The 20,976-nt window shown below is 38.8% G+C and overlaps 1 protein-coding gene across 3 annotated transcripts in view; it reads right to left on the bottom strand.

Annotated features, from left to right (window-relative positions):
• Positions 1-20,976, bottom strand: part of LOC138698040 (colorectal mutant cancer protein) — a 485,405-nt gene that overhangs the window by 74,474 nt on the left and 389,955 nt on the right. For all 3 annotated transcript variants that reach the window (XR_011331666.1, XM_069823718.1, XM_069823719.1), the window contains exon 5: positions 2,551-2,713. Coding sequence is in view for 2 of the 3 variants with exons in the window: in XM_069823718.1 (XP_069679819.1) it covers positions 2,551-2,713 (163 nt within the window). In the remaining variant the exon portion in view is untranslated. The remainder of the gene's footprint in view (positions 1-2,550; positions 2,714-20,976) is intronic.

Genomic DNA, 20,976 nt, shown 5'->3' on the forward strand with positions numbered 1-20,976 from the left:
TAGTTTTTGATGGGCGAACTCACCAAAGACGTGCTTAAGTTTCTTGAGGGTTTTGACATACTGGACAGAATTTATTGTGCACCACTGCTCCAAGAAATAAACCAGAATCTCACCCTCTGCATCTCAAAGGACTGTTGCTGTAACTTACTCTGCACACAGTTTTGAATTTTTCTTCTTTGGCGACGTGTGATGCCATTCCATCGAATGCATCTTGGACTCAGGTTCAAAAAATGAACCCAAGAACCCAAATCTCATCTCCAATCACAATTTTCGCCAAAAACTCCTCCCCCTCCACAATGAAGTGCTGCAACAGATCATAGACTATTGTTTTCCATTCATTAGGATTTGTATTTTTATTCACTGTCGGAGGTTTAACAGGTGTTGTCTTAGCAAATTCATCAATTGATATCGTATTACACGACACTTACCTCTTTATTCTGGTTGGTCAACATTTTTGGTATACAGCGTACACAAACTTTAGAGTACCTAGCCCAGTTTATCAATAATGGCCACCACATCGCCTTTACCGATGGAGAGCATGCAACACAATTCAACTGTTGTCACCCGGTGGTCAACATGAATGATTTCATAGACTTGCTGAATGTTGCGTGGAGTCACTGCAGTCGCCGGCTGGCTGGCCGGCCGCTTTGCTTTTCATCAGCCAATGGTGTTTCCCCTTCAGCTTCTGTACAGCGATGAACCCATCGTCCAAAAATGCTGACATCGACTTTTGCATCTCCATAAACCTCCTTCAGCCTTTCATAAATGCAAATGGGCATTTCACCTTCTGCATTAGGAATTCTATCACAGCACACTATCTTAAATGTACATCGATGTCAGCCATTTTCTAAGCTGATGCAATGCTGCCATCTGTTGATTTAGAAAGCTGTTACTGCAGTGGACTGTAGAAGAAAATTTGAGGAATTGCGCCAAATTCAAATTTTTCACATTATCAACTTATTTGAGAAAAAAAAATAGGAGGCATTAGTTTTTTATCGACCCTGGTAATATAGTATCTAACTCAGAGCCTGCCTTCCGTGTATTAAGCAAAATCACACCTTTGAATACACCTTTGGTTAACTTCGATAAGTTTCATTGTACGACATAATTATCTGGGTTTGTCACCTAAAATTACACAGATATTCAAATTTAAAACCATTATGTTTAAAATTATAAAATGAGTGCAAAATTCAAATAGAAAGTAACAAAGTCTTTGAAAGAATGAAAATTCTATTTCTATCATGCATTTTACATTTTAGACGTTGTATCCTTTATACATCAAAACATCAAATTATTCAAAATAAATTCTGTCATGTTCATAATACAACTAATAACATAAACTCAATTACCATAGGCTTAGGCTTAATATAAAGATATTAACTTAAGTATATAATAAAGTCCCTGACCAGATTAAAGAACTTGCTCCAAAGAAATTTAAGAAGATAGTTATAGTTAAGCATATTTTATTAATTCATACCTATGCCATTGTTTATAAATCATTATTTAAGTTTACAATTTTATTAGAAATCTTAAATTTAACTGCTTTGTTTCTTTATGTATACTGCTCATATTTGCTTTGTGTTTCATATTCCTGGACGAACTGATGAAAGAGGAACCAATAAACCAAGATGCTAAAGCAGCATGTTAAATTATAAGATTATATCATATTATTGTAGGATGCAAATTATAGAATGTTTTGTAGAATTATTTATTAATTCATACTATAACAATGCATTACTACGTATTATTTTATTCATGTACTGATGATGCCATGAATTCAATATAATTCCTATGGCTAATAAAACTAAAGTAAACTAAACTAAATCAAAATAAAACTAAGAGTAAAGTAAGGTAAAGTAAAGCAAAATAAACATCAGTCTTACATTACAAACTCTGTAACATAATTATTTATTTAATTTACTTGTACTTCAAATGAACTTTCACACAGTAGGACAAGAAAGAAAGTTCCATAAAAAGTACAGCAATTCAAAAATAAAGAAGAAACAAAATGATTAATTCTTAACAAGGACCAGGATGAAAATAAACTAGTGAACACTTATGTGCATTTCGTCCATGTAGGCCAGTGTCGACATTTCATGATTCGCGAGTCAACCCCTTAATCTTAATACACAAGCATGACGGAGGGGTAAGGCATGATTTCCCTCCCCTTAACCATCACTTGTTCCTTCAACGTTGAACAGTCTGGGTATCCTCCCCTACCTTCCGCTTTGCTGTGTATTGCGGGCTGCATTTTATATGACGTAATCTTTGTCGACCATTGATATAGGCCACTGTTACAAAACCACAATAATAACTATGTAGTACTAATACACATTTTAAATGATATTATATTTTGTATGTCTGTTAAAACTGAAAATAAAAGAGAACAAATTAAAAATAACTAATAATATAAGGACTATGTTAATGTGTATTAGTGACAAATGCAGTAATGATCTCTGGACGTAGACAAAATTACCCAGTTCTAGAAGACGAAAAGAAATATAGTCCAAAAACACAGAAAAACCAACATACATAATCATAATCACATACCCGATATATCGTCTTCTTCGCGTATGACAAGTGCCCTTTGACGGTCAATCTTCCGTCTGAGTTCGGCGATAACGCAGTGGAGCTCAGTGATCCGCTCTTCGTGACGCTGAGCTTGCAACTCACACCGTTCATCTGATTCTGCTACTAGTCTCAGTTTCTCTAACTGTTGACAGAAAACAAATAATAATGTTACAGTAATTTTTATACAGAAATAAAATTGTTCAATTTCCGTAATTTATTATTTGTTGTATGTATTCACTGTGACTAGATATTAAATTTCACATACTTTCTCATCGACTGTATTTTAATAGGGTAAATGTAATGTGATACTAATAATATTATGATAGTTCTTTTTGAGTTTTTTTTTTTCTGAGCGAGAGGAAGATCGGTTTCTTACGTCAACATATTAAGAGAATGTTCGTGGACAAGTTTCTGCACAAACCGGTCCTTCTCTCGTTCAGTAAAATTGTAAAAAATTCTCAAAAATGTGCTATCATAATATTATTAGTATCACAATATTACCAACCTTTACTCTATGTAACAATCATCTTATTAACTTGTACATTATGTTATATAATATTATAATTTAATATGTTTGCAGAATAACATAATACTGTAAATTCCGTGTAAGCCATGTATATAGGCCTAAACAAGCTTATTTTGAAAGCAAATGAAATAGGCAATATGCTATCATTGACTAATGAGTGCCACGACAGTTGAGAGTAAAACCATACGTTCTAATTATAGAAAAGTTAATCATGTCTTGTCATGTTCTTTCACCTACAATCCATGTTTATGAACAACATAATAATTATTTGGTAAATGAAACATTAATAATGACATATAGACAAAATAAGCAACAGTTTCATCGAATTGTTCAACTCAAGTAACACAATAAATATTTAAACCTAACTTACACAGTTTTTTTTAGTAAACTCATGTTTATTCACTCTAACATTTCGTTTTGATTTATTGCACTTCACTGACACTTTTTGTCACCTTCATAAGCGCGTATTACTACCTCTCGCATTAATCACGGCTTCCAACCTCTCAGGCATGCTCCTGATTAATGCTGCAATTTCCTTCCGAGGGATCAACTGCCATTCTTCTTGGAGGTCCTTCCTCAGGTCCTGTAGCGTGTCTGGATAATGCTGGTGGATCCACTTTCTCAGTTTTTCAACAATTTCATCCCAGCAAATCCTCTAGTAACCCCAGTCCATATTCAGCAAGAATGATACTTCCTATTCGCGTATGCCATTTTACGATCAATTCCCAACAAATTAAGGGGAGTAATTTATTGCCTTAGCAATATCCATCGCGATCCTTTTCATTATACCTGTATATAATTCAAATTTCCGAGGTATAGGGGAGAGTCGGGTAGTATCGGACATCGGGTAGTATCGGAGAGTGCGTTTCTTTCATCTACCACCATATGGTAGTACCTGAATGACATGGTTACGTTTCTCTATGCGACATCACAGAAACGTAACCATGTCAATCAGGTACTATCATCGTGTGGTAGATGAAAGAAACTCACTGTCCGATATTACCCGATGTCCTATACTACCCGACTCTCCCCTACAATTTTACCCTATTAATGAAATTATATTTGATTTATAACAAATATTGTAATTCTACTAACATGAATTGTTGCACGACCAGTAGAGGATCCTTATATTATTAGTGGACAAATCTTAACCGTTTTATGCTTTTCATATTATATTATCTACCCCGTTAATGAAATTCTGAGATCATTTAAATAATTAAAGTTAAAAAGCTTTAAAGAAAAGTATATGTTTTGAAGCCATAGGAAAGAAGTTAGAATATTCTATTAACTTTACTTAAATTAATACACCTAAATCAATAATAAAAATAAATAAATCCTAATACCCCCAAAAATAATTTAATGATAAAGGCAAACAACCTTTTCATGCCAAATACATAAACTTGTCATCAGATGCTTGATGCGATTCAATTAACTCTTATATGCCTGAATTATTTTGTTCGTAATTTTACCCATTTTTTTTGTTAATCTTAGTAACCACATAGCTGATAAACACTACGATGTCATTAATAGTTTGGATATGGATTTCAGTTGAGGGTAGGGAACTGTTATTTTTCGTGCCCACCAGACGGATATACGAGCAATTATTTTTAGTTTCATAATAATCAATTCTTTTCAAATAAAATACACTATCGTGACCTTTAAACACCTTATTGGCTTTGAACTAGTTTGGGGTGTCAATAATAAGTGAACATAGATTTAAATTTTCATTACAGTGTTGTCATGCGACAAAATGAAAAAATATTTATGTGCTGAAATAAAAAAAATTAAATTGCAATAAAATGACCGGCCATTTTTCTTTATTATATTTATTATATTCAGCCGAACACAATGCATTTCACCCTTCTACATTCCTTAGCTAGTTCTTTGAGAACATCATTTTCATTCATAGAAACTTTCTCATGTATGTATATACAGATACGGAAATAAAATTTGGAGCTCTCTTATTGTATAAGTTTCGCTTACAACACACTGCTCATGTGCAGTAAACAGTAAACAAGAGCCCCTGTATATGAGTCATTCCATGTCAAATAGCACAGCAATAAAACACGACCTTCTCCGAAATGGTCGAATTTTTTTTCATGAATTCCAGACATCAAATAAAGAGACCCGTATTGTTTTATTTTCACAATTATTAATTATTTGTGTAGTTATGATTATTTGAAATTCAGCAAATTATGCGTGCACTGTTACATAAACCCACTTGGAACTCTGTGTCTACATATAATTGAGATTTGCGGTTTGGCGCATTTGAAAGACTAAATACAACACTTTTTATTACTTTAGGCCTATCGCAAATAAATTTAAAATTTGGCCTATTTTTTTAATCATTTCTTTTTTCAAAGCAAAATTACTATATTAAATAGCCAAGTTAAAAATCTGAAAAAAAAAAAATAGATTTGTTCGCTGATGTATTATCTGTAAACTACTGCATTTATAAATGTGGGATCGGCACCCATCCATTATTTTGTAACAATTTATTTTCCGGAGGCATGCACGCGCTCGCGATGTCCAGCTAATGAACTGCTTGCAGCCATAGGCTAGAAGGCTGCCCGCGGAAAGTTTTACGAAATTCCCAGTTGCATCTGATGTCACCATACTAATCATCAAATGATTAATACCTTAAGGAACAGTAAATATCTTATCTAAAGTTATTTTATTATTACCAGCTCAGCTAAGAGGGGAAGCCCTTCACAGTGCTGTATGTTTATACTGTAATATAGCCAAGTGTTTGATGATAGCAAGGCTGGGTAAGGCAGTAAACTTTATGGCAGTAAACAGTTGGCAGGAGATAAAATATAGAAGAGAAAAATAATCAGTTTGGGTTTGAATTTCACGGAGTGACGTGACTTCTATACAACATGAGTGATGGTAAAGATCGCGTAATATATAACAAGTGTTTAAATCCATTTACCTTCCTAATCACGCTTTTAGAAAGAAAAGTACTCTAAGACGCGTAAGTCGCGACTTATTGATAAAGCTCAATTTAAAGGAGTCTTTGAATATGCAAATATGTGATTCGTTCCGTAAAAATCAATCAATTTCCGGATAGGCCAGGTGAAATTATATGTGAAGCCGGTAGTTCTTGTGATATTGATAAACATAAATCAAATGAAAGTGCGGACAGAGAAAGTGATTATTCCAGTTCTTCTTCTAGCAGTTATATGGATACAGCGCTAGAAATCACTAATATTGAGGAATTAAACAAGAGTTTGATGTCAATAGAATCCCATATTAAGAAAAGAAAACTACCTACAACAAAAACGATACCCCCGTGAAAAATTTTAAAAAGTAAAAGGCTTCCTAGCATGTAAAGTTTTTCATGTAGAAGATGCATCGTCATCCCTTCAAAAGTCAGCCATATTTTATTTTTGACGGAATGCAAAGAAATGTACAACATAGTTATTGCAGACTTTTCTGAAAATTATTCATTTGTAATACAAGATTCAATACAAGGTGTGCATTGGAACATATGCCAAGCCACAATACATCTTTTCGTAGTATATTTCAAAGGAGATACAGAAATTCGTCACAGAAGTATTGTCATCTCAGAAACCATGAAACATGACACCGATCCCTTTCACTTTTTTCAATCCGAAGCAATCAATTTCTTAAAGCAAGAATTCAACGATATGAAAAAAATCATCTACTTTTCCAATGGATCAAATTCACAGAAAAAAAAAATTGCTTACATGTAGACGATTATGGAATTAGTGCTGAATGACACTTCATTGCAACGTCGCATGGTAAAGGTCCATATGATGGCATTGGAGAAACTGTTAAAAGACTTTCCACGATCCATTGAATAAGCACAAAAACCACACTGAAAAATTTGCAGGCCAGATACAATCTAAAACCAATAACTGGTACATTAAAATTACATTCTTTCATTCCGTTGTCAAAAACTGAAGATTTAGTAAAACAATTTTCTTTCAAGAAAGAAGGTAGGCGAATGAAAATTTAAAGTGTGAATGAAAAGAAACGTTTAAAAAGCATAATGTACAAATATTTGAAGATATCATAATAAGTAAATTAGCAGCGTTTCCTCGAGTGACTTGATCCGTACTGGATGTAATGTTGCAATGTTCAGTCAATCATCCAGCGCCGATAAACCTCCCAGCGCGCTTTAACGCTTCCCGTCCACTGCTGCTGCACCGGCCGCTACACATTGTGTCGTAAGTAATTAAATTTCCATTAAACTATTGGAGATCCCATTCTGATTTTTTCTGGAATTATTAAGAATACTTCAGTGCACCTAGTAGGAATTTTTTAGATTTTTAATAGGGCTATTTTACATTGATATATAACTTTTAAAAATTAAATTATAAAAAAATATTTGTAATAATTATATTAAAATTAGTTAGTAAATATTTAATAAAAGACAGTACTTTAAGCTTTTAAATGCATTTTTCAAAAAAATTTTAACATCAATATCGTCAGAAATATGACGCTTTAAATGTTGCATTGTGCGACATGTTTAACGAATTTTAACGTGTAATATTTTAAATCATGTGGACTTAGGAGGAAATAAAAATAAACTTGTTGGTTTATTAGACCCATAGAGTTGGTAAAAAAAATATAAACGCAATCAGAAATATGAAGGTCAAAATTTGTATAATTTTGTACGATTTGACGTGGAATGACTCATATATGCTACTTGTGGACAGTCTTGCGAAATTACATACAGGTGGACTCCCATCATGACTCGCTCCAAAATTTAATTCCGTACCTGTACATGACGGCCAGTCCATTAAGGCGCTCCTCCCCTGTGCAGTTCCTAAGGTACGTACGATGAAATTGACCTTTCAGGAGTATGAGAGTAGTTACAGGGAGAGTTGCCGTTATTGTGAACAGGTTGTGTATTACTGGAAGTAATTGTTATAATGCTGTAGAGCTTTAACAGCGTTTCGTTTTTTTTTCTGGGGCCTCTGGGGGGGGGGGTAAAAAAACTCTCGCTGCGCCAGTGTCTATAGTGAGAAGAAGGTGGTGAAAGGAAATAAAATAATGTTTATTAAATTATTGCATATCTGTAAGGCGACATTATCGAAGTATGTAAAAGAATACAAGGATATTAGGCAATACTTATAAAAATAATAAAGACGTATGTTGAAATGACAGTAGTATATCGAAGCTGTAGGGATACAAGGGAATAAAAACAACTATCAAGCCAAGTATATATTAGAATAGGCGTGGTCTACGCCCGCTCATCCCTTTCAGTAGAGAAACAGTACCGTTTAAATCCTCTTTCCGAGAGTGAATGTGCCAATATTTACACGGGACAACCCGAATCGTGTCCGTTTCGCGAAGTTTTAACATAGTAATCATACTCCTACTGCTCCCTGCCTGCAAGTTCCATCACCTACAAGCGCGAGAACGTCGAACTCTCACACGCTTTTAGCTTCAAACTTTTTATATGTTTGTGTTGTATACATGGGCAATAGGCCACGCCTTCTAATTTCAACAAACGTCTCGCATCTCGTAAGAGTAGCTTTCAACTGCAGTACTTATATAGCGTCTAAATTCAACGTGGACGAGAAATGGCTGGCAAATTTTGCCTAGAGCTTCTATCAGGAACAAGGTTATCTTAAGTGCCGAAAATCTACAACATTGAGCCCTCAGAGGATTTTATCGCTCTTTAAAATTCTTCGTCCTCAGCCAGGTTTGAAGCCGCGAAATCTCAGACCGAAAGGCTAGGTAAGGCATTAAGTCACCGAGGACAATCGCATCAGTGGTGGAAGGAATTAAACTCGTCAGAAAATACGTAATTGTTCGTAAACGATAACGTATTGACACTTAGCCTACGAGACTCAGTACACGCATAAGAAATTTAACTACACATTGTCGATATTATCAGTATCAATCACTGACTATGACTGTGTGAGGAAATACAGTATAAGCAGAGCTGTCTTTATTAGCGTGTCCTACATTTGAGTAGTTTTAGTCTTGTATGATGTACTGTTAAAAATATCTCACTTCTTGCTCTTTTTTTACCATCAGATCATAATAATACTTGCAGGGTTCAGAACCATAGCGGGCCAAGCGCCATTTACTAAAACCGTAGAAAACAAGAGTTAAAATGAAGTTATTACCATAATTCAATGGAAACATATAGCAAGTAATATAAAGTATGCACATTCAAACTAAATGATGTCAGTCTTCATTAAACTATGGTATTCATTTAACTTTAACCCTTGCTTCCTCCGTTTTTAATAAATGGCGCCTGGCCCACTATGGCTCTGAATCCTTCACTTATATGGTTAGAGCAAATTAAAAACGGCAGAGGTTTACTCATGTAACAGAAGTATCGGCCGGGGTTCGCTTTAAGGGTATTGGCAACAGTGGTTATATAGCCTACTTCCTATTAGTAGGCGTAATTGGCATACCTGTCATTGTTGCTTCGGATAAATGAAAAAAGCATCTTTCAATGAGCAACGAGACAAGTAAAGGCTGGTTCACAATAAACTGGGGACGGAAACAACAACGAGAACAAGAACGAAAATAATGTTAAATACATTTATTTTAACATTATTTCCGCTCTCGTTCTCGTTGTCGTTTCCGTTCCCGGTTTATTATGAACCAGCCTTAAGACGTGAGTGACCGCGAGCCTGCTAACTTAGTAAAGTCCAGTAGTATACGAAAGCCATTTTGAAGTGAATAGTAAGTCAAGTGAAGGAACTGTTTAGAATGGATAGCACAAGACTAATAGAAAAATTAAAATGAATAGAAAATTAGAAGATCTACAAGAGGAAAATAGTATGTTAAAAAAAGAAGGTGAAATACTTACAAGAAGAGAAAAGGAGAAACAATCTAATCTTCTTCGGTATTGAAGAGCAGAAGAACGAACAGTCCTGGGACAAGTATGAAGCATTAGTGAATGTGTGCTGGGAGTGGTTAAGAATTTATATTGGAAATGGACAAGTGAAAGAAGTGTACTTGATGGGGAAGGGGAATAATAGGCCCATTTTGGTCAGACTGACCAGACATCCCCGATTTCCAGGGACAGTCCCCGGTTTTGAGTTGCTATCCCCGGGGAGCAAATGTCCCCGTTTCGTCCCCGGAATTTAATTTTGTTCCCAGAAGCTTTGATTTTGTTTCAATAAAATTTTACACGTAAATATTTAAGGATCGTGACGGAACTGCTGCGATTCAAGCACATTTCTGAACGCTTCTCATTATCAGACAGAAGAACCAGCGAGCACAGTATCAGAGATATTCTGCACTCTTTGAGAAGATCATAGCATCTTTGTCTTTGGTCATCTTAGCATTCGCGTTGCGCGGAAGCGTTAGAACTGCCGCAGCGTCCATTTGTAAGTAGTTCAAAATGAGAAATTTGTGACAAACCAACAGGTGGAAAGTGGTATGAATTTTTCAACATTTCAAGAAAAAATTAATTCCGTTTGAAAATCTTCTCAAAATAGTGTCATTAATCATGTGTCTTCCAGTCAGTAATTCATCAGTTGAAAGACTTTTCTCCACATTGAACTCAATCTGGACTGATAAAAAGTAAAAAAAAAAAAAAAAAATTTGAAACAGTTACAGCTTTGTTAGGTCTACAAGTGAAAAAAAAACTTTTATTCCTCATTTGAAGAACTTAGTGTGAAGCTGTATAGGATTGAACAGATCCTTAAAAAGATACATTCTTCAGACAAGTACAGTACTTGTAAAATGTGTTAGAATTCAGTGTGCACAATAGGCCTATGATGTGGAAGACTTCCATGCAGGCATCAGTACTGAAATTGAATTATTTGTAACTAAAATTATCTATATACAGGACTTACGTGTGCTTATGCATTTAATTCAAACCTTTAAGATACTCTATAAATTTAATGTGCAAAGTTCTATCGTTGTATCTATTGTTACATGTATTTCCTTTAACATTTCAATGGAGAGTGCCTAGGTAAGCGTTTATGGTTTATGGTTTTTCTGGTCAGCCTAATTTTGGTCAGACTGGAAAACCTGATGATCAAGGAGAAGATTATGGACAGTAAGAAAAACTCGAATGGTAGTATAGCCTCCTGAGTCCTGAGAGTATAGCTTACTTCATGATTATGATATAAGATTTATGTGCAGAGACCCGAGTGTAATATATCTGTATTTATGCCCGAATTGTAACCTGCAGAATTTTTTCAACATTTTTCCTCATGTCAGTGACTGTTTTTTAAAGTGTAGAATTATATTGAACTTTACAAATAAAACAACAAATGTCTCAGGATTCAGGAGGTTAGAGGAAGATTTTGAATACGAGGTGAGGTGCAGAAGAAAGATGTTAGTGTCTTTTATGAAAGCAGCTAGGAATAATAGACATTACGCAAGATTAATTAAAGATAAATTAAAAATTAATGGTGAATTATTCGATGCTGAATTTTGTTTAGAAAGCATGAACGAGTCGGCTAATGGTGAGAATTTAAATGAAAGAAAGAGGACAGAGATAAAGGAAAAAGTAAGAGGTGCTGTAAATAAAAGCTCAATGAAAAGGATGAAGTTGCGGAAGGCATGAAGATAGGGATACATGAGACTGCGAAGAAAGGATGTCTGCAGAAAGCAATATGGTCAGAAAATTCCAATCAGGAGGCAATGAACTCTCAGGCGTTTACGTCAACAGGAAAAAAAGAGAGGGTTGGAAAGAGCAAAGCTGAAGAGAGAGGAATAGACACTTGGATGCAGAAAAGTGGAGGAATTAGCAGTGTCTCACATGACGTTAGCTGTGGAGACCTTTAAGTTTGGAGGCAGAAGAGGAAAAAGAGTGTTGAATCAACGAAAGAAGAGAGTGGGGAAAGAGAAAGTACAGAGAGAAGAAGAGGACGTATGTTAATCGCGTAAGTAGTGTGAAACTAGGGACTTTAAGGAAGAAAAACCGTGTATAATCTAAGGAAAATGGTGTGTGAGTGGAGGTAAAAATAGCAGCGATATCTATATATTGAAAAGATGGAATTGAATAGATGCACTTTCTCAAGGTTATGGCTTTTTTTAAGACAATGGACTCTAAGATGTGGATAAATATGCCTAGGAAAATCAATCGTAAAGGATTGATGTGTACGGCTTCGTTCCAACCGAACATTTGTACAAGATAATCCACGACCAAGGGAAGCGCTGAAGGCTACCACGCCAAATTCAATTTAACATGTTTATGATCTTGTCCTAGAGAAGAGAAGAATTTAATTGATGAGCAGAAAGTAGAACTTGTGAGAATCTACCAACAAAACCTCAGACGATAACAGGAAGAAGTTGGTCAGTTGTTGCATCACATTGTGACAGGTGACGAGTTTTGATGCCAGAATTTTAAGTCACTCTCTCGTCGATCTAGCTCAAGTTTGAAGGAAATGCATGGAAAGATATGTTATAGTTTTTTTTTTTTTTCCGATTATCGAGGCCCACTGCTAATGGGATTTCTGGAACGTGGACAAATGATCAATATTCAGGATGAATAGAGTTGTGGTGAAAATACGTTGTGAGTTGGTTAAAATGTATGGAGAAATTCGGCTTTTACTTTTTTATTGTACATTATCTTTAGTTTTTTATTTAAGTCCAATTTTTGTTTTGTGATTTATTTAATGGGTTTTATTCTTGCTTATTTATTTGCTTTTAAACATTTTATATGTAAGTTTTTGCGTACAGACACTCTCGGGCATTTTAGACAGAATATCAAGACTAAACGCCCAGGCCTTTTGACGAGGAGAGTGATTTTACTCCATCACAATGTTAGATCTCACAGTGCCAGGTCAACAAGAGTCGGGTTACAGATGAATATTTTACAGTTCTGTTCTTTGGTCCATTTACGTCTAAACATCGTCTGTCCACCGCTGTGGAGTAACATTTAGCATGTCTGACCGTGAAACGAGCGGACTCGGGTTCAAATCCTGGTTGGGACAAATTACCTGGTTGAGGTTTTTTCCTGAGGGTTCCTTCAATCAATTGAATCAGAATTGTTGGATAACTTCGGACTCATTTAGCTATCATAATTACACTTTCTCTCTTTCATCATCATCATCATCATCATCATCATCATCATCATCATCTCCGTTTTTTTCCATATTTCGGGCTTGGTCTGATGTAGAGTCAGCTGCGCGTCGCCATCGAGCTTGGACCCTGTGGTATGTGGTACTTAGTTACTGGTAGTGGTGCTATGTACCATGGGCTCTCCCCTGGGCTTATGGTAGCTCGTGGAACCTGGGGTTGAGAGACCGCGGTGATGCCTACGTGATGCTATTATCACAGTCTAGTATATACAGTCACGAAGCTCAATACGTAGGGAATATGCATCCATAGATAGTTGCTAACCACTAGGATCATTACTATAGCCTTATCACAGACAATGCGAAATAGTACCGGCACAATCTATTGTTCCTAGTACCCTCAACAACTCAAGCAAATACCTTACTATAATAATACAGGACAGCTAGCAATTCTGCGCGCGAACGACGCTGGTGCTGCTACCTAGGCGGCCGGTGTGGAAATACTCGCGAAACGAGCTGTAATCAACTACAATGTATATTGTTGCTGGGCTAGTTAATGGTTTTATTAATTAGTGCTGTGTTAAAATGTCAGGGTGTACATGTGCTGTTTATAATTGCTACAATTACAACATTACAAATTGCTCCAAATCGTACTTTCGATTTCCGAGAGTTCATAAAACGTGAGTTAACAAAATTCTTTATTAGGCCTAATGTCTTTGTCTCTGTTTTGATAGAACAATACAAATTAGCTTTTTTATTTAGGCCTAATAAATGAATAGAAGTTAAAATATATTGGAAATTTAAAGTTTTAGCAGGGTAAGTTTTATTGTTGTCCACATGCCTTTATTAATTATTACCAGACATCGGATTCTAGGGCAAATGCCTATTTTGTTTCTTTAGGAGAAAAGTAAAAATAATTATTAATATTTGTGTTTCATGGGAACTGAAAGGTATTCAAAGAGTTTTATAGTGCCCTAAAATGCCCTAAAACAGTTATTAGAGCCTAATTTGTTAATATTCGCCTAAAAATGCCTAACTCACTGTAAAGTTTCGCATTTTACTCTTACTTTTTATAATTTATACATGCATTCACTGCGAAATTTAAGGCATTTAAAAAGTGGAAAGTTTGCTTCACACCGGCCATGAAACCATTGATAAAGGAAACAAAATGTTTTGAATCTCACGACACTCGCAATAGATTTCACCGAATTTAACATGTTTGGAGGCATAAATGCCGACAAAGAACCAACCTTAGTTTTGAAGCAGGCAACAATCACAACATGTGCTGCTACCGATTCAGAGATATACTACACTATAAAAATGACTGTTTTCGGTCTGAAACCGATTAGCTGTATTGCCCTTCAGAGTGTCATAAAATCACAATTTTTGGAGAAAGAGTGTTTTTGAAATATTTATGAAAAGTCGTAAAACTGCGAATTAGTAGGGTAAACCGTTACAAAATATTTAAAAGAATGGCCCTCCTAGTGTTAACACTACCAGGAAATGCAACAATAAGTGGAACTTTGTATTTTTGTCCAATTGAATCTCAATAAAAACGGTTCATTTGAATGCTCGTTAACAGTTGATCTTTCCCTCACCTTATTTGTGTTGAGAAGTTTTGAGCGGTAGGACGTTTTCCTGTGAAGTTTAACGCGATAATGCCGAAAAATATAAGTGCAAAATCTACATTGATCCGGCAATGGCTAACAGAATATTCAGAATTCACTTATGATGGAAAAATAATATTCTGCAAGATTTGTAGCAAACAGGTATGTAACAATAGTTGAAATATATAAATTCTATTAATTTTAATGAGTAGGCCTATAATATTTATACATTGACTGAGCTATCCTGAGGTATAATTCTTTTTAAGACCACTACACTTTAACCTTTTAAATTCCGACAGTTAAAGTATTTGCAGGTCATTAAAATTTTGATTTTTCGAACCCACTAACTTTGTGATAGAAATACGGCAATACAACAATTAGGATTTTATTTTAATTCAGTTTACTTTACATTTTTAGATTGCGCAAGAAAAGAAGTGCCACCTAAAGCAGCATGTGCAAGGAGCGGCTCATAAGGCTAAAGCTCAGCAGAAAAATCAACTGCAACAAACTTTACTAACACAGCCTACTTCATCCAATCTCAGCAGCAATTTCTATGCTGATTTAACCAGAGCGTTTGTTGCTGCTAACATTCCCTGGAATGCAATTGAAAATCCGGTTTTAAGACAGTTTTTACAAAAATACTGCAAACAAAATATCCCATCTGAGTCGACCCTAAGAAAAAATTACTTATACAATGAAACTTTAGCTTCCATTCGGGAGGATATAGGTGATTCTTACATATGGGTCTCTGTGGATGAAACCTCAGATCCTATGAATAGGTATATAGCAAATATGGTAGTAGGAAAACTTAGTCCTGATGGACCTTCGATTCCACACCTCGTATGTGTTAAGGAACTTTCGAAAGTGAATAGCCAAGCCATTGCTTATTTTGTAAATAAAGGCCTATAGTCTTTATACTCAGGTAATATAGACGATTCTAAAGTTCTGTTGTTTTGTACTGATGCTGCCTCATACATGGTTGCTGCAGCTCCACTTCTTAAAACATTTTATCCTAACCTCACGCATGTAACCTGTCTAGCACATGGCCTTCACAGGGTTTCTGAAACAATCCGGAATGAATTTCCTCTTGTCAATTCATTTATTTTTAACACAAAAAAAAAATGTTTTTGTAAAGCCCCACCCAGGATTTCAATATTCAGAGAGAACTTTCCAGATATCCCACTCCAACCTCAGCCGGTTGTTACACGATGGGGAACCTGGATTCAGTCAGTGGTGTATTATTCTAAGTATTTTAAAGAAGTGGTCACAGTTATCGATAAATTACCTGAAACTGATAGTGCAGCGTGTGTGAAAGCAGTGAAAGATTGTCTGAATGATTCACGAGTGAAAAACGATATTGCCTACATAACATCAAACTTTTCTTTCATACCTGCAAGCATTGAACAATTAGAACATGAAAAACAATCTCTTTGTAGCCAAATAGCAATAGTAAAGGAAGCTCAAGTGAACATACATTCTGCTTTGGGCGAAACTGGGAAAAAAGTTAAAAATAAGTGGGACAACGTATTAAATAAGAATGTAGGTTTTTCGTTGTTGGAAAAAGTATCAAGAGTGATATCGGGGGAAAGTGTAAATGTTCCAGTAAGTATTGATGTTTCTATTGTACCTAATTTAAAATTTGCGCCTCTCACATCAGTTTCGGTTGAAAGAAGTTTTTCTGCTTTCAAAATGATTCTCAGTGACAAAAGGCAAAGGTTAACTGTGGAGAATTTAGAAAAAATTCTGGTGGTGTACTGTGCAGATAATTATAATAAAGTCTGAGCATGGAACTGAATTTCAATAACTTAAAATGAGTAATCTTGATATCAATAATCATTATTTCATTAGTTTCAATATTGTGACAGCGACGTGAGATTCGAACTCACGACCAGCGTCCCGCATGAAAGCAGATCGCACAGGCTGAACGGAACATTGAGTGACGTCGCGCGGTGGAGAGAAGAGAGAGGGTGTATTACTTCACGCGACGAGTTTGCGCGCGCATCTGGTGCTGGTAGAGAGGAGAGGGCTCTGGATTTCTCTGGAATGCCATCTCTAGAGACGGGTGGAACCTTCGAGGCTACGTCGCTGTAGTTATAAATTACGGTCGCGAAGTAACGACAGCAGTTTCAGAGTTTTCAGTTATTCCGTCAGTGAGTAAGCCAGAGCAAGCAAGCCAGAGTTCGACTCGAGTGTGCGTCCGCATCTGCGTCAGCATCCGAAGGCCTGAGTTCGAGTGCAGTGGACCGCAGTTGGAGGGACCTGAGTTCGAGTGCAGTGGACCGCAGTTGGAGGGACCCGAGTTCGAGTACAGTGAACTGTCTCTGAAGGTCTGTGGTTCGAGATACTGTGAACTCGAGTGACTGAGATAGAAGAACTGTGAACTGAGAACTGGTAGTTCTGATTTGTAAATAGTGCTTTGTAAATATTAGTTAAGATTAACAGTTCATTGTTGTGCGTAATAATCCAAGTAAACTGTCATTGTCGTCGGTGGAGTGCTATAACGAATACTTTGTTGAGTGAAGATCCAATTGTTGACGAGAGCGTTTAAGGTGAATTGTAGAAAGGAATTATTGTTGTGACGAATAAATTACATTGTTGTAACTAATAAAGTTCACATTGGTGTCAGAAGTGGGATATTATCGACAATGGAGAACCTACAGCAGATCCTGCAAGCCATCGCGGAAATGAAAGCTGAAATGAAAAAGGACATAAGTGACGTAAAAGCAGAAATGAAGAACGATATCAGTGAGGTCAAGAACGACATAAGTGAAGTGAAAGGCGACATAAGCGGAGTGAAAGGCGACATAAGCGGAGTGAAAGGCGACATAAGCGGAGTGAAAGATGACGTCACTTCGCAAATTGAAAGCGTTTCGGCCCACGTAGATGGAATTGTCGCCATCGTGAAAGACGAACTCAAAGCCGATCTTGACAACCTAAACAAGAATTTTACAACTATAAACGAGACAGTAACCGAATTGAGACAGGAGGTAGACCATTTCGATGGCAAAATCCGTGATCTCGAGCGTCGTCAAGAGCAGACGACCGAGTTGCTGGACAAGACGAGTGAGATGATGGATAAACACGCTGAGGAAAACAAGCACATTCTCGCGTTGGTGGATCGCCATGCTAGAGAACATAAACAGATAGTTGCCGAGGAGGTTCGACGTGCCATGCAAGAAGCGGCCACAGAGTTGAGGACTCCATATAGTGCCCCTGCGGAACCATCGGCTTCAGCCAGACATCACAACGTCAAGACGCCGAAGTTCGACGGTACGACGTCTTGGGCGATATTCCGTCGCCAGTTCGAGGCCATCGCAGAGCACAATGGGTGGACGCCAGCAGAGAAAACTACTCAGCTGCTGGCCGCGCTTCAGGGACAGGCGTCGGAGATTCTTCACAGCGTTCCAGAAGATGGGACAGCCGCTGAGATAATGGCGGCCTTGGAGGGACGTTATGGTGACCATCAACTTGCTGCAGCATTCAGGACCCAACTGAAAACGAGGGTCCAACAGTCAGGCGAGTCCCTGCAAGAATTCGCGATGGCGGTGGAACAACTGGCCCATAAGGCGCTCAGGGGCCTACCTAATGACTTCATCGCTGGAGAGGCGGCCTACACCTTCGGCAGCGGAGTTCGAGACCCGGAAATAAAGCAACAGCTACTCTTGGCAGAGCATCGCACCATCAACGCAGCTCTGGCGGCGGCCCTCAGGATGGAGGCGGCCAAGTCGGCGGCGGGAGTCTCAGCACCGCACTTGATCAGGAGCGTCACGGCGACGGATGCTGGGGGGCGCCAACCGAAGCCACCCGAGCGGCAGTCAACGGAGCGGCGGAGACGACGGGCGCCCACCTGCTGGTCCTGTGGCAAACCGGGACACTTGAGAAGGGACTGTGACCAATCCGGCCACAGGCAGGAGAGAGAGGTGGCCGACGTCGAGGAGCGCCAGCAGTCAACGGAGCGGCGGAGACGACGGGCGCCCACCTGCTGGTCCTGTGGCAAACCGGGACACTTGAGAAGGGACTGTGACCAATCCGGCCACAGGCAGGAGAGAGGTGGCCGACGTCGAGGAGCGCCAGCAGTCAACGGAGCGGCGGAAACGACGGGCGCCCATCTGCTGGTCCTGCGGCAGACCGGGACACCTAAGGAGGGACTGCGACCGCTCTGGCCACCGGCCGGAGAGAGAGGTGGCTGGCACTGAGAGGAGTCAGCAGTCGCCTGAGCAACGGGGACGACGGGTGTCCACCTGCTGGTCCTGCGGTGAACCTGGGCACCTGCGGAGGAGTTGCGACCGACGTGGCAACAGTCAGGAGAGAGAGGGGGCCGATGCTAGGAGGAGCACGTCGGCGCCATCATCACCGTCCCCTCGTCTCGTCCTGAAACCGGTCGACAGAAGGTGCGACGATGGGCTGATTGCTGAAGGACGGATAAAAGGCCGTCCATGCAGAGTACTGGTGGACACTGGGGCGATGCTCACTATCGCCAGACCAGACGTCGTGCGTGGCCTACCTGGGAGGACGCCGCTGCGCCAATACGAGCTACGGACTGCTTCAGGCGAGAGCTTGCCCATCCAGAGAGAGGTCTTCCTGGACCTGACCTTGGGGAAGAGGAAACTGGAGATGTGGGTGTTCGTCGCCAACATCACCGAGGACGTCGTCCTGGGACTCGACGCCATGCGGTTACTCGATGCGACGGTGGACGTCCGGCGCCGTATACTCCGTCTTGGTCAGGATGAAGTGTTCCTGATGGACGCCGAGGACCAACCCGTGGCCAGCGAGCTCTCCTTGGAGGGCCAAGTGGAAAAGCAAGATGGCGCCCATGCAGTACGAGTATTGCTGCCCAGCCAAGCCAAGGATGGGGTGGCACCACCATAAGGAGGGAGCAGCCGGAGGACCCCAAACGTTGGCCCGACTAGCAGCCTACCAAGGGACTGCCCGAGACGAGCAGTCCTAAGGAGGGAGCAATGTGACAGCGACGTGAGATTCGAACTCACGACCAGCGTCCCGCATGAAAGCAGATCGCACAGGCTGCACGGAACATTGAGTGACGTCGCGCGGTGGAGAGAAGAGAGAGGGTGTATTACGTCACGCGACGAGTTTGCGCGCGCATCTGGTGCTGGTAGAGAGGAGAGGGCTCTGGATTTCTCTGGAATGCCATCTCTAGAGACGGGTGGAACCTTCGAGGCTACGTCGCTGTAGTTATAAATTACGGTCGCGAAGTAACGACAGCAGTTTCAGAGTTTTCAGTTATTCCGTCAGTGAGTAAGCCAGAGCAAGCAAGCCAGAGTTCGACTCGAGTGTGCGTCCGCATCTGCGTCAGCATCCGAAGGCCTGAGTTCGAGTGCAGTGGACCGCAGTTGGAGGGACCTGAGTTCGAGTGCAGTGGACCGCAGTTGGAGGGACCCGAGTTCGAGTACAGTGAACTGTCTCTGAAGGTCTGTGGTTCGAGATACTGTGAACTCGAGTGACTGAGATAGAAGAACTGTGAACTGAGAACTGGTAGTTCTGATTTGTAAATAGTGCTTCGTAAATATTAGTTAAGATTAACAGTTCATTGTTGTGCGTAATAATCCAAGTAAACTGTCATTGTCGTCGGTGGAGTGCTATAACGAATACTTTGTTGAGTGAAGATCCAATTGTTGACGAGAGCGTTTAAGGTGAATTGTAGAAAGGAATTATTGTTGTGACGAATAAATTATATTGTTGTAACTAATAAAGTTCACAATATATTAAATTTGTGCAGCTCTGTTTATAAATATAATATAGTATTCTTTTTTAATGTTTAAACATACTTTTTGTGCGTATTTTAGTGTATAACTAAAAATTTCAGTGAAAGAAATAAGTATGATACCTTGATGTGCCTAAAATGCCTATTTTCATTAAAATAGAGCCTAATTTTACAAATTTTGAGCTTATTTTAGGCGCCTAAAACTACAATTTTTAGTGCCTAAAATCCGATGTCTAATTATTACAAACATCAGATTACTACAATTTTTATCTTTGCAGTTGTCAGCAATGGGTATATAAAGCGTTATTGTAAATCCATTCTTGATGTCAGAATTAATGTGACAGCGACGTGAGATTCGAACTCACGACCAGCGTCCCGCGAGAGAGAGCATATCGCGCGGGCTTCATGAAGCATGAGGGACGGCGCGACGAGGGGAAAGGGAAAGGCCCACGCGACGAGGGGAGAGTGCACGCGCAACTGCTGCATGCGGAGTAAGGGGGAATGGACCTTCTCGACCCTTCCAGAAAATGCGTCGAAGTGAAGATATCCAGATAATTCTCTACACACCTGTAGAAGGTT

Source organism: Periplaneta americana, chromosome 4 (genome assembly GCF_040183065.1).
Source record: "Periplaneta americana isolate PAMFEO1 chromosome 4, P.americana_PAMFEO1_priV1, whole genome shotgun sequence".
NCBI lineage: Eukaryota > Metazoa > Arthropoda > Insecta > Blattodea > Blattidae > Periplaneta > Periplaneta americana.